Genomic DNA, 14,280 nt, shown 5'->3' on the forward strand with positions numbered 1-14,280 from the left:
TATAAGAGCCCAAAATTGAAAAATTCTAATTAATCAAAAAGACATTTTAAACAGATGGAAGATAACGAGGAAGAATATTTAAGTACACAATCAAATACAAATTATAAAAATTGAAGAAAACAATCTTCTGTGTAAAAGGTATATATATATATATATATATATATATATATATATATATATATATATATATCTTTAAACCCAAATAAAGGGCTACAATAAAACAGAACGTTTTCGCTCTAAAGAGAGCATCATCAGTGTTCTAAGCAAGCTCTACAAAAATATGCTAAGCCACCAAAAATACATGGGTTAAAACCCTTAAAATGACGACCAAAAGTATTACATTGGCGTGTTATACCGGGTGTCCACTTATATTTTCCCCAATTTTAACTGCCTATAACTTCTAAACGGCTCAAGATAAAAATATGCGGTTTTCACTGAAATGTTTTATTTTAGTAAAAGTTTTGTCTGAATGGATGGAATTTTTTATATCGCTTTAAAATACGAAATAAAAATGGCGGATTTTCGAAAAAAACTTTGTTGACTTTTTTTAATGGAACACCCAGTATATTCTTTTGTAAATTGAAATAAAGGTCATTCACCTATCTAGCGATATAAAGTTTTTCAAAATCGGTTGTCAAATCACTGAGTAATCAATTTTTAAAATGAGAGGTGCAATGTGGATATCACATACCTAAATAACATATACATAACTAAGCAAGTTATGTGATTTCCACATTGCATCTCTCATTTTAAAAATTAATTGCTTAAAAACGAGTGGATGACAGAGTGGTCTTTTAAATTCTGTTTATGAAAATCATAGATTGTATGATCAGCTAATCCAAGATACCACAAATAACTAAAACAACGATATGCAGATTATAAATATAAATTACGACTTTTAATAAAAAACTGCAAAAAGAAATTACACAAAACAACAAATTGAGAAAAATAAAACGCTGTCAAATTATTATGCACCTACTTCAAACAGCCACAAAGTGTAAACGAAAATAATGTACCAAACAACCAAGGAAACTCTACCTTCGTGCGACTGAACGACAGTATCATGAAAGGATGCATAAGTCCCCTAATATATATTACTGGGTGCCTAAAGACGGCACGGCTGCCGTCTGCTGTAGTGGCAAGAGACGGCATGAACACGGTGACTTTACCAAACGTTCCAACCACAGTCTATAAAGGTACGTATCCGTACAAGGGTGAACCCCGCTACGTGTAGCAGATCCACATAGAGGATACGTCAGTGATCGCCGCTCGGCGCTCACCCTCTTAGATTCAACCGGTTTGCGGTTTATATGTAGGGGAGCGCATGCCATATCCATTTGAGCAACTACACGGAACGGGGTTCAGCCATGTATGGATACGTACCTTAATAGTGAGAAAGGCTCCGTATGATTGCACGAGCCACCATTGGAATGTCGTCGTGCGTTCTAGCCCTCGCACGTAAAGTTTAGTGTGTGAAACCTCGCTAATAAACTTTAACAGTTCGCAGCCGGTCGACGTTGTTTATCTAGACTTCTCTAAAGCCTTTGACCGTGTCCCTAAGCGCAGACTTCTACATAAGCTAGAACATTTCGGAGTTCGCGGTACTTTACTTCGTTGGATAGATGATTTCCTGACAGATCGACATTACAAAGTTAGAGTTGGCGAATCTTTCTCACAGGACAGGTTAGTGGAAAGTGGAGTGCCTCAGGGTTCTGTCCTCGGACCTCTGCTTTTTACGGTTTATACCAGCGATATTCCTTATTATGTTTCCAGTAAAATATCGTTCTATGCTGATGACACAAAAATATATGCCAATCCTATGACAAACCAGTTAACCCTCCAAAGGGACTTGGACTCTATCTTTACTTGGTGTTCCCAATGGGTACTACCCTTAAACGCGGAAAAATGTGTAGTGCTTAGAATTGGTAAAAATAACCCACTTGTGCCGTATTTTGTTAACGGGCGACCATTAGATTCAGTGTTCTCGTATAACGACCTTGGTGTTATCGTAAACAGCAGTCTAACGTGGTCCGACCACATTACTTCTATTTGTAAACGTGCGAACTCCAGACTATATCTTATTCGGAGGTGTTTTGCGAGAGTTTCAATGCAGTCATTCTGTAAACTTTACACTATTTACGTAAGACCGATTCTTGAATACGCTGGTCCAACGTGGCATCCTGATTTGGTTCGAGACAAAACATTGTTGGAAAACGTCCAAAGAAAAGCAACTCGAATTCCATTGGGACTGAGAAGACCCTCCTATGCAGAGAGACTTAGTATGGCCAATCTAACTTCCTTCGAACTTCGTCGACAACGTGGAGACTTAATAACCACTTTTAAAATATTAAAATTCAGTTTCGGAAATCTCGATGAAATGTTTACTATAAACCAAGATGAACGCCTCAGAGGTCACCAGTTCAAACTTAAAAAAGAGAACTTTTCTACGAGATCAAGGCAGAACTTCCTACCAAATAGAGTGTTCGAGAGTTGGAATAACCTTAGTGATAACATTGTCACGGCCCCCTCTACTAACACGTTTAAAAACAGACTTGACCGTTTCTTATTATAGCTGAACTATTTTATTTTATTTTTCTTTATGTAAACAAAAATTATATCTTTTTTTTGTTTTATATTGTATCTACTAGTAGGTTAGTTATGTAATTTCTTTGTTTTTGGGCATAATAGGGACTTGTCCCTCTGCCCTTGCTTATGTATAATAATAATAATAATAATAATAATAATTCGCGGAGTTAATAACCTGTGGGAGTTTTTTGTCAGTTCTTCTATCAGGCGCGGCCCCCTGCGAATGGGGGATGCTTTCTGGGTATTCGTAGCGCCAGTACCCAGAGAGTAGCAGGGATACTTGCCGTGGAACAAAAACTGACACCTGGCAGTAGGTATAAAATGCACACCCATGAGAATGGAGAATAATAATTTATGTTTAGGATCGCTGCCTGGGGATCGCCAGGGCACGTCTGGAGCCGGCGATGGACGTGACAGCATGCGGAACGTCGGTGGCAGGGTGTTGAGGAGGCGGGCCCCTGTCATACAATCAGCTACAGCCCAACCACAACCACAAGCGAGCCAAACAACAACAAGAGCTCCACCCGCCGAAGGTGCTGCGCTGGATCATCAGCCGGCGCTCACTCAAGCGGGACGACCGAGGCAGCGCATGAAATGGACTGTGTCCATTTGGATGATTTGAAATTAATGGCTTCCACTCGAAATCAACTCGACGAGATGCTAAGAACTGTAGAAACTTTTTCTAATGATATTAGTATGCACTTCGGACTAGATAAGTGCCGTATTTTAAATATAGTCAGAGGAAAAGTACAGCCCGGAGGATTCGATATGCAAAATGGCCAGAACATCGAGGCCATGGGTGAAAACGATATGTATAAATATCTTGGAGTAAAGCAAGCGCGGAAAATTGACCATAAACAAATGAAAACAGAGATAACTACTGAGTTTATACGAAGGGTAAAACAGCTGCTTCGCTCACACCTTAACAGTAGAAATTTGTTTAAGGCACTAAACACCTACGCATGTTCCGCGCTTAGCTACTCATTTGGTATTGTTAAGTGGACAAAAACAGATATAGAAGCTCTTCAGCGAAAAGTACGAACACACCTCACAAAGGCACAAAAACACCATCCGAAAAGTGCAGTAGAAAGAACAACATTACCACGGAATCTAGGAGGAAGAGGACTTATGGATATAGGTGAGCAATTAGATAAACAAATTGCTAATTTAAGAACTTATTTTCAGATGCAGGCTGAGACATCTACTCTACATCGCGCTATCTGCGCAGTAGATGACACAACACCGATCAAACTGAGGGAACCAGAAATACGCATAAACCACCTTACTAAGGAAGAAAAAGTGCGCGCCTGGATGGGTAAACCTCTGCACGGGCGACATCCCAATGAGGTCAGCCAAGATTATGTCGACAATATAGCGTCGAACTACTGGTTGATATCAGGAAAGATGTTCCCTGCGACGGAGGGTTCATTACTGGCCATTCAGGATCAGGTTATACCAACAAGAAATTACCTGAAATATATCATCAAAGACCCTCAGATTCAAAACGACAGATGCCGATATGGATGTCAAGCCCAAGAAACCATCCAACATCTTACAGGGGGCGGCCAGGCATTTGCTGCAACTGAATACAAGGAACGGCATGACGCAGTGGGAAAAATCCTTCATCAAGAGATAGCTATCAAGCTGGGACTTCTCCAAACAGACCATCTCCCGTATTATCAATACGTCCCTGAGAGTATGCTTGAGGATGGCAACTACAAGCTATACTGGGACCGCACTGTGCTCACAGACCAAACAGTGGCACATAATAGACCAGATCTCGTACTAGTTAATAAATTAACAAGACAAACAACACTAATTGATGTGGCGATACCTAACAACAATAATCTACGTAGTAAATTTACTGAAAAGATCGCCAAATACAGAGATCTAGAAATTCAAATACGAAGGCAATGGAGAATGGAAAGTACCCAGACGATACCGATTATTATGTCTACTACTGGAGTCATTCCGAAGACCCTCCTCGAAAGCATAAAAAAGCTAGGTCTGAATGAACATCTTTATAAGACCATGCAGAAAGCTGTACTACTCGCGACGGCCAGATGCGTACGAAAATTTCTGGGAGATACACCTGCATTCCAAGTCACCTAGGGCTCGATAACACGGAAAGAGTCCCACCAGAGCTCAATCCTTTTGATACCGTAGGTATCTGGGATGAGTCAATTTTCCCCTTAGAGGGAGTGTGAGCCGTATGGCTAAATCTATAATAATAATAATAATAATACGTCCCATTCACAAAAAAGAAGATAAGAGGGAATGTAACAATTACAGGAATAGTTGACTCTGTCATTGACATTGAAAGTGGGTGAATAACTTTTTCTGACTACCAAAAATAATGTTCTGACTATTAATATCGAATTACCGATTACGAATACAAATCTCCAAGAATTTCCCTACGTTTTCAAAACGATACATCCATACAGGAAGAATTAAATGAGTTAAAATTTATAATACTTATTACACAAATATACAAACGTGTTAAAAGAAATACATGATAATTTTTTTATGGTAGTAAAAATAAAAGATAAATTGCATTATCCAATTTATTTTTAAGTAAAATATTTATGTTGATATTATTTTTTTTATTCCCATTTGAAAGAGCCTTGGAAATTTTTTATAAGTTGAAATGGTTGGGTTAAATTGTATATTATTGCAATATGTATATATTAATCTTACGCTATATAATATTTAATAATAATCAATAAATATATAATAATAATAAAATAATAAATAAATATAATAATTAATAGAATGAAATGGTTTTATCGAGATTCGAGTCGAGTAACATTGTAACCTATTGGATTAAAAAAACCGAAAACCGGTTTTTGGAAAAACCGATTTTTTGGCCGGTTATAACCGCCCGGTTAAACCGTAAGCAAAAAAAAACCGGTATAACCGAAAACCGGTGTTTTGTTAAAAAGCGCTATCCCTAGTAGTAACCCCGGGAGAACGTTGAGTACTGATTGTGACTTGTACGAGATTTAGTTGAAGACTCTATTTGATGCTACATATTGAATTTAGTGAATGAAGTTAAAGGCACCTCTGGCCTGGTTGAAGTGATTCTTGAGAATGATTCTAAAATATATTATCTCTTGTTGGCAACATGAATTGGGTCATGGCCCACACGCCAAAATTAACAAAGGTTTTTAATTAGTCAGTTAAAATTATGTCCATTGCCAAAATATTGTTTATAAATTGCAACAATTAAACAAATGAAATATCTAGCACATGTTTAAATATGAAAACAAATTGGCTCGTGTGATATACGGGGTGATGAAAATATACTGTTCAATATCGGATATGAATAATGAATTTTAACTATTTAGAATAATGAATTTTAAAATAGCTTCAGAACAACATGAATAATGAATGTTTGATATTGGACAGGGGCATAGCATTACTAAACGTCACATACAAAATATTTGCAATGCATAAAAAGAATATACAAAAAAGGATAGAATATAATAATTGGTAAACATCAGAGTGGTGCATAGAAGACCAGAACACAAGAGGTTGGGTATGAAACAACGTAAAACTTTATCAGATTACACTTAAACTACCTCAGACACTGTTCTGAAGTAGTCTCATGGTTGCGATTTTTAACCTGAATGAGAAAACGTGGCACACATCGCAAGAATTTCCTTCAGTCGACGGTCTGCCAATATGAGATCGTGGATTGTTTTAACTTTATCTTCCGTCGCGCGTAGCCATTTTCGGGGCACTCGGGCGTGGCTTATGAAAAACCGACGTGCTACCACATTGAAACTCGTTAAACCAATTTCTGCCCAAAATTCGCCTACACAGCATTAAAACGACCTTTGATATTGTTGCCCGATTTCTTTCCAAAAACAAAAATCGAATCACCGACTGATATAATACAGAGCTCTGATTTGATTTTTCTGAAATCCCCAGATACCTTCGCTTCCACACGCGGTCAAAACAAAACCATGAGTCCCAGTCTACTGAGATTTTAACATGTGGAGAGAAGTTTAAAATTGCTTACCGTAACAGGATTTTTGATCTGGTCCCAAATAGAAACCTTCCAAGCACGAGCATTTCACAATTCCTTTTGGATTACAAATATGTGCGCATCCGTTTCTATTTTTTCGGCAACGGCTGAACTTCTTTTCAAAATTCTGTTTGACAGTTGCAGTGAGCTTGGATTCTAGAATTATGAAAAATAATGAAGTCATCCGAAAAACACTAGCTACGTTAAATATGCTATCAATTTGTATAGAGTAAAACCTGTCAATAACGACCACTAAAAATGAGAGAACTGTTGGCTGTTATAGAAAGGTGGCCGGTATTTTCAGGTTTTAGTCCTGTCGCCAGTGGAGGTACAACAACCTCCTTAATTCAGATGGACTTACCCAAGTTTTTTTATGTATTTTGACCTGTAGAACACGAATTTTTTGGGTAACAGTTGATCCGGATGTCGATAAGATTGTTATAAACGAAGAACTTGAGGAATCACATAACAGCGATATTTCGCAAAACAAAACATTATTTTGTATTTCTTGGGTCATTCTAAGCCAAAAAGGTTTTTACAAGTTTTTTCGTAGGATGCATATTTTTTTATGTATTTTGACCTGTAGAACACGAATTTATTTTTTGTAACAGTTGATCCGGATGTCGGTAAGATTATTATAAACGAAGAACTTGAGGAATAGGGTGGTGCGAAAAAACTCAAGTTGATAATCCAGTATCGCTATAGTGCGGAAAAGTTGCGATTGGTAATTGCAAGAAAAACAAATCAGAGTTTATCTTCCGATCCCGCAACGGGCCTAAAGATTATGAACAAATGAAATTTTACCTTTTTTTCGGAAATTTTTATTTATTCCCCCTGTACATTTTATTTATCGCTATAGTAAAATTTATTTACAGTTTGCATGATTCAGTAATAAAACCAATAGTTTTACGCACTTTACGAATATCTTCTGATTCCGCAAGGTCAATCAAAATCTATAAAAATTTGAAATTGTTGATGATTTTGATAAATTAAAAATCATTTAGTTATCTCATTTTTCTGTTGCATTGTGAAGCTCTTCGCTTGTTTAGATATTGTATAATAATATTTAAACGACCCAGAACTCACAACAAGAAAGTGGTTGCACTTTTTACTCCACCCACACCCTTCTCTCCATAAACCAATGAGTGTGTGTTTTTTACATTATTTACATAGTACATTTCTTTTTCATTTGTTTGTGTCCAGCTTTTAAACGTCAAGTTTGAATCTTGATTTGGTGGTACAATCTGGCAGCATGGACCTTGATTTAAGGGTTGCCTTGATGAATCCATCTCTTGATTGGGTCCCACATACATTAGACGATACTTCCGTGACCAACTCTACGTACCGCTAGACAGCTTGCGAATGGCAGGGATGGTTTTGTACATGCCAGTCTGGTGTGTTGCCTGATATAATGTAGCAACTTATATCTTCATTTGAAACGCTTTGAAGAACTGGTGGAGAAGATAGTTTTGCAACATTCCAATCTAATATTTTAGTGTAGTCCTGTGCTTCAAAAAATTTAAAGTAGGAGGGATGAAATTTCTAATACGTTTGTCCTTGGCTTTAATCTATCCGGCTTTTAACACTCTCCTTAGCCCTAGCTCTCTAATGTGTTTCCTTTCTCCGTAGTACTTGAAATTTTGAAGCACGGTACTAAACTGAAATAATAGACTGGAGTATAATGTTGCAAAACTATCTTCTCCACCACTTCTTCGAAGTGTCAAATGAAGATATAAGTTCTTGCACTACATCGGGCGACATACCAGACTGGAATGTACAAAACTATCCCTGACACACGCAAGTTGATAAGAGGTGCCTAAAGTTGGTCACGGAAGCTTCGTCTAATGCAGGGGAGGCAAACCCGTCGATCGCGACCCCTAGGTCAGTCGATCGATGGCAAGAAAAAATTATCTACCTACCTACCTATTCCCGTCCTAAATATTACGAAAATTCCTAGTCGGTAGATCGCAGAGAATTAGAAAGGCAGACAGTAGATCTCGTGTCCGATTAAGTTGGTCACCCCTGGTCTAATGTATGTGGGCCCCAATCAAGAAATGTATTCATAAGGGTAACACTTAAATCAAGGTCCATGCTGCCAGATTCTACCATCAAATCACAATACAAAGTTGACGTTTAAAAGCTGGATACAAACATGAAAAAGAAATTTACTATGTAAATAATGTAAAAATCACACTTATTGGTTGGTTGGAGAGAAGGGTGTGTGTGGAGCTAAGAGTGCAACCACCTCCTCGTTGTGACTTCTGGGTTGTTTAAGTATTGTCATACAATATATAAACAAGCGAAAAACTTCACAATGTAGGAGAAAGATGAAATAACTAAATGTTTTTAAATTTATCATAATCATCGAAAATTTCAAATTTTTATAGATTTTGATTGACCTTGAGGGATCGGAAGATATTCGTTAGATGTGTAAAACTGTTGTTTTTATTACTCAACCATGCAAACTGTAAATAAATTTTACTATAGCGATAAATAAAACGTACATGGAGGATTAATAAAAATTTCCGAAAAAAAGGTAAAATTTCATTTTTTCATAATCTTTAGGCCCGTTGCGGGATCGGAAGATAAAGTCCGATTTTAATAATTTTTGTTTTGTTTTTCTTCTAATTACCAATCGCAACTTTTCCGCACTATAGCGATACTGGATTATCAATTTGACTTTTATCGCACCACCCTATTGAGGAATCACATAACAGCGATTTTTCGCTAAACAAAACATTTTTTTGTATTTCTTGAGTCATTCTAAGCCAAAAAGGTTTTTACAAGCTCTTTTGTAGGATGCATAGTTTTCGACATAAACGCGGTTGAACTTTCAAAAAATCGAAAAATTGCAATTATTGAACCACAATAAATTTTTTTGTTGAAAAATAAAATAGCAATTTTGCTTACCGCATTTGAAGGTTCAAGTCAAATTCTATCGGTTTTGATTATTTTCATTGCTAAAAATTAATTTTTTTATTGTTAAACAAAGCTATAAACACATAGTGCTTGAAGGACGTTTTCAATGCATTTCTCATTTGAAATCGAACGAGTAGGCGCGCATACAGACAATTTCTACGTATATTACGTACATTAAACGCATGCATGGGATTTCAAGAAGTGTTGCTGGCTAAATGGGCGCAGTTCACAAAAGCCATAAAAAAACGCATGCATTGGGCACGGGAAACACTACGTGTTTATAGCTTTGTTTAACAATAATTTAGTTTAACAATAATACCAAAAATAAAAATTAAAAAATAATTTTTAGCAATGCAAATAATCAAAACCGATAGAATTTGACTTGAACTTTCAAATGCAGTAAGCGGAATTGCTATTTTATTTTTTAATCAACAGTTATTCGGGTTCAAAAATTGCACTTTTCGATTTTTCGAAAGTTCAACCGCGTTTATCTCGAAAACTATGCATCCTACGAAAAAACTTGTAGGACCATTTTTTTTTCTGAGCATCATCCAAAAATACAAAAACATGTTTTGTTTTGCGAAAAATCGCTGTTATGTAATTCCTCAAGCTCTTTGTTTATATCAATCTTATCGACATTCGGATCAACTGTTACCCAAAAAATTCGTGTTCTACGGGTCAAAATATGTAGGTAGATAAAAAACTTGGGTAAGTCCATCTGAATTAAGGAGGCCATTGTACCCGCCCTGGCGACAGGACTATTTTGCAGTTTACAAATATTTAAAAGATTTTTGTAACTTTGTTCACTTTATTAATTATTTACAGATTCACATTTAATTAACATTTAAGACACATCCATAAAAATCTCACCATTATTTTTTGACAATTAATAATTTTTTTCTATTCTCATACTATAATATATCAATTATGATGTCACTATGTATCATAATGAACTTCATTATGATACAGATTTTCATTAAGATACAGATTTTTAACCAATAGAATCGCGATATGGCATTCGCGATAAAGGTGGTACACGCGTAATGACCAATAGCGAGTAAAATACATACGCTTTGACAGTTTTCAATATGTAAACAAACTGTCAAACTGACAAACTACTTAATTTGTTTGCGTTACAAAATTAATAAATTTGAATATATTTTTTGTTGTGAATGATCATAGAAAAAATAGTGTATACAACTTGCATGTAATTATCATTATGAAGCTCGTACTCTATAAGAAACTCGCCGCATACGGCTTATTTCTTATCCCTCATACTTGCTTCATAATGACCATCATTAAATGCTTGTTGCATAATATACTATTTACGTCCCTCAATTTTGCATCCCACTTCGTTCATATTAGATAATAGTGGATTTTGGAGTTTCACATTTCTCCACACCACTATTGTCATAATTGTGTTTTTCATTATTATCGCGTTGTTCTTCCACAATGTCAAGGTAAGTAATATTGCCCTAGAGACTAAGTTTTCACTCTAATGGCATATAACATATCCCACCAGAATGAAAACAATGGGAACCTTCTCTGGTTACACCTCCGAGGCTTCTACAATTTGCAAGCCATACGGATGCTGAGACTAAGGAAGATGAGGGAATTCTACAATTTACAATTCACGTCACATCTGCTCAGCGCGGTAAAGTTCCAACGAGACTGGTTCCCTTCATACTCCACACAGAGTAAATGTAAATCAAAAATGAATAACCATTTTCAATTTCGTTGCAAAACGAAAATACAGCCGAACCATATTCCAGTCCAATCAGAGAGTGCTGCAAGCACCTCTACCGGTTTCGAAACTTATTAGTCTCTCATCAGGAGGCACATATGCTGCTCTCCCTGATCCAACCAAAACAAACCCCAGCGTGCAGTCCCGAATTGCAACGAACGAAATGGCATAGATGCCCTAGCGGCAACTGCTAGCAAAAGACTAAGTTTTCACTCTAATGGCATATAACATATCCCACCAGAATGAAAACAATGGGAACCTTCTCTGGTTACACCTCCGAGGCTTCTACAATTTGCAAGCCATACGGATGCTGAGACTAAGGAAGATGAGGGAATTCTACAATTTACAATTCACGTCACATCTGCTCAGCGCGGTAAAGTTCCAACGAGACTGGTTCCCTTCATACTCCACACAGAGTAAATGTAAATCAAAAATGAATAACCATTTTCAATTTCGTTGCAAAACGAAAATACAGCCGAACCATATTCCAGTCCAATCAGAGAGTGCTGCAAGCACCTCTACCGGTTTCGAAACTTATTAGTCTCTCATCAGGAGGCACATATGCTGCTCTCCCTGATCCAACCAAAACAAACCCCAGCGTGCAGTCCCGAATTGCAACGAACGAAATGGCATAGATGCCCTAGCGGCAACTGCTAGCAAAAGACTAAGTTTTCACTCTAATGGCATATAACATATCCCACCAGAATGAAAACAATGGGAACCTTCTCTGGTTACACCTCCGAGGCTTCTACAATTAGTCTCAGCATCCGTATGGCTTGCAAATTGTAGAAGCCTCGGAGGTGTAACCAGAGAAGGTTCCCATTGTTTTCATTCTGGTGGGATATGTTATATGCCATTAGAGTGAAAACTTAGTCTTTTGCTAGCAGTTGCCGCTAGGGCATCTATGCCATTTCGTTCGTTGCAATTCGGGACTGCACGCTGGGGTTTGTTTTGGTTGGATCAGGGAGAGCAGCATATGTGCCTCCTGATGAGAGACTAATAAGTTTCGAAACCGGTAGAGGTGCTTGCAGCACTCTCTGATTGGACTGGAATATGGTTCGGCTGTATTTTCGTTTTGCAACGAAATTGAAAATGGTTATTCATTTCTGATTTACATTTACTCTGTGTGGAGTATGAAGGGAACCAGTCTCGTTGGAACTTTACCGCGCTGAGCAGATGTGACGTGAATTGTAAATTGTAGAATTCCCTCATCTTCCTTAGTCTCAGCATCCGTATGGCTTGCAAATTGTAGAATCCTCGGAGGTGTAACCAGAGAAGGTTCCCATTGTTTTCATTCTGGCGGGATATGTTATATGCCATTAGAGTGAAAACTTAGTCTTTTGCTAGCAGTTGCCGCTAGGGCATCTATGCCATTTCGTTCGTTGCAATTCGGGACTGCACGCTGGGGTTTGTTTTGGTTGGATCAGGGAGAGCAGCATATGTGCCTCCTGATGAGAGACTAATAAGTTTCGAAACCGGTAGAGGTGCTTGCAGCACTCTCTGATTGGACTGGAATATGGTTCGGCTGTATTTTCGTTTTGCAACGAAATTGAAAATGGTTATTCATTTTTAATATTGCCCTCTTCATCAAAATGTTTATCTTCTTGGATAACATCAGAGAAGCTGACTTAGAGAAACAAATATTAACTGTACCAGAATATAACTTTTCCAAGCTGTAATCAAGGTACAAAGTGCATTGGATAATTTTATGTTTGTTTCTCAATTCTAGAAATAACATCCACTGTCAATAAACGCTAGAAGTCTTTTAATGAAATAATTTCGGAAAATCAATTAGTCCATTGAAATGTTACATTTAGTGTGCATTTCTTAGAGGAGTCAATTTTATTTTTTTAATGTGTAGGGGGGTTCAGTAGAAGCTTAAGTTCAAGTTTTTGGGGGTTGAGGTCCTTGTCCCCGGCCGCCATCTTGGAAAAAGAGGTGAAAAGAGGGCTTTCGCGCTGTATCTCGTAAACTAGCTACCCTACAGAAAATTTAATTTCACATAAAATGAAGCAAATTAAATTTTCTACAATTTTATATTTATTACTTTTTATCGTAAAGTGACCAACAAAAAATTATAAACAAAAATAAGAGAAAATTTTGTAAGATATTTCCTTTTGGAGGTTATAACTTTTTTTACGTTCATTTCACAATAAAATAACATCATAGCGATTTTGTAGAGGATTTTTCAATAAACAATTTTCACTATAAAGTGGTTTAATTTTATTTATTATCTAGGTTTTACAGCGCTCCAAACTTGACCAGATTCTCGAATTCTCGTAGAAAAATAATGCTTTTCTATCTATATATTAGACGAGCGGCATTAACCGTTATACCAACCACGAAAATCAAATTTAAGGTGAATGATCAATTTTGGTCGATTTTTATGTTTTAGATGTCGCTGAATCCGAATATGAAGTTTATTTTTATCTAGAGTTGGTGAAACATGTTAAAAAATAAATTTTATACAAAAATGCCAAAAATAAATTTTGATGATTTTTCAAATTTACCTCGCTGTATCTTTGGTCGCTGTAAATATTTCCTTTTAAAAATTTTACTGTGTCATCTTTGAAGTACGTAGATAACAATGAAATTTGTCCAAAATGTTTAAACACATTAAAAAAGGAGTTGTTAATTTATTAACATTTTGTCATCATATTTCGTTAGTTTCATGTTTACTTAAAAAAGTTGAGTGACAAACTTTTTAGTTTATAATTTTAACCAACACAACAATAAAATATAGTTCATAAAGAAGTTTTTTGGAAAATTTTAAGTCAAAATATGTAATACGAAAAAAGTTATGTTACTTCATATACAAGCGGCACACCCCAAAAAACGCTTATATCTCGAGATCCTGAACACGGTGTGGTGAATGGCTAATTTTTATCATACTTTATGATTTTGATATCAAAAATCGTTTTTTTGCTCTGCTTAAGAATTTTGCATTTTGCGGTTGCGTCATTCTTCTTCTGAAGCGGCGAATTTTTCCTCAAACAACTTC

At 36.6% G+C, this 14,280-nt stretch overlaps 1 protein-coding gene across 2 annotated transcripts in view; it reads right to left on the bottom strand.

Moving 5' to 3' along the window:
• The window catches only part of LOC126891727 (uncharacterized), a 201,950-nt gene that overhangs the window by 67,335 nt on the left and 120,335 nt on the right, over nucleotides 1-14,280 (bottom strand). For both annotated transcript variants that reach the window (XM_050660993.1, XM_050660992.1), the window contains one exon: nucleotides 6,611-6,772. In XM_050660993.1, the coding sequence (XP_050516950.1) occupies nucleotides 6,611-6,772 (162 nt within the window). The remainder of the gene's footprint in view (nucleotides 1-6,610; nucleotides 6,773-14,280) is intronic.

The sequence above is a fragment of the Diabrotica virgifera genome, chromosome 9 (genome assembly GCF_917563875.1).
Source record: "Diabrotica virgifera virgifera chromosome 9, PGI_DIABVI_V3a".
NCBI classification, from domain to species: domain Eukaryota; kingdom Metazoa; phylum Arthropoda; class Insecta; order Coleoptera; family Chrysomelidae; genus Diabrotica; species Diabrotica virgifera.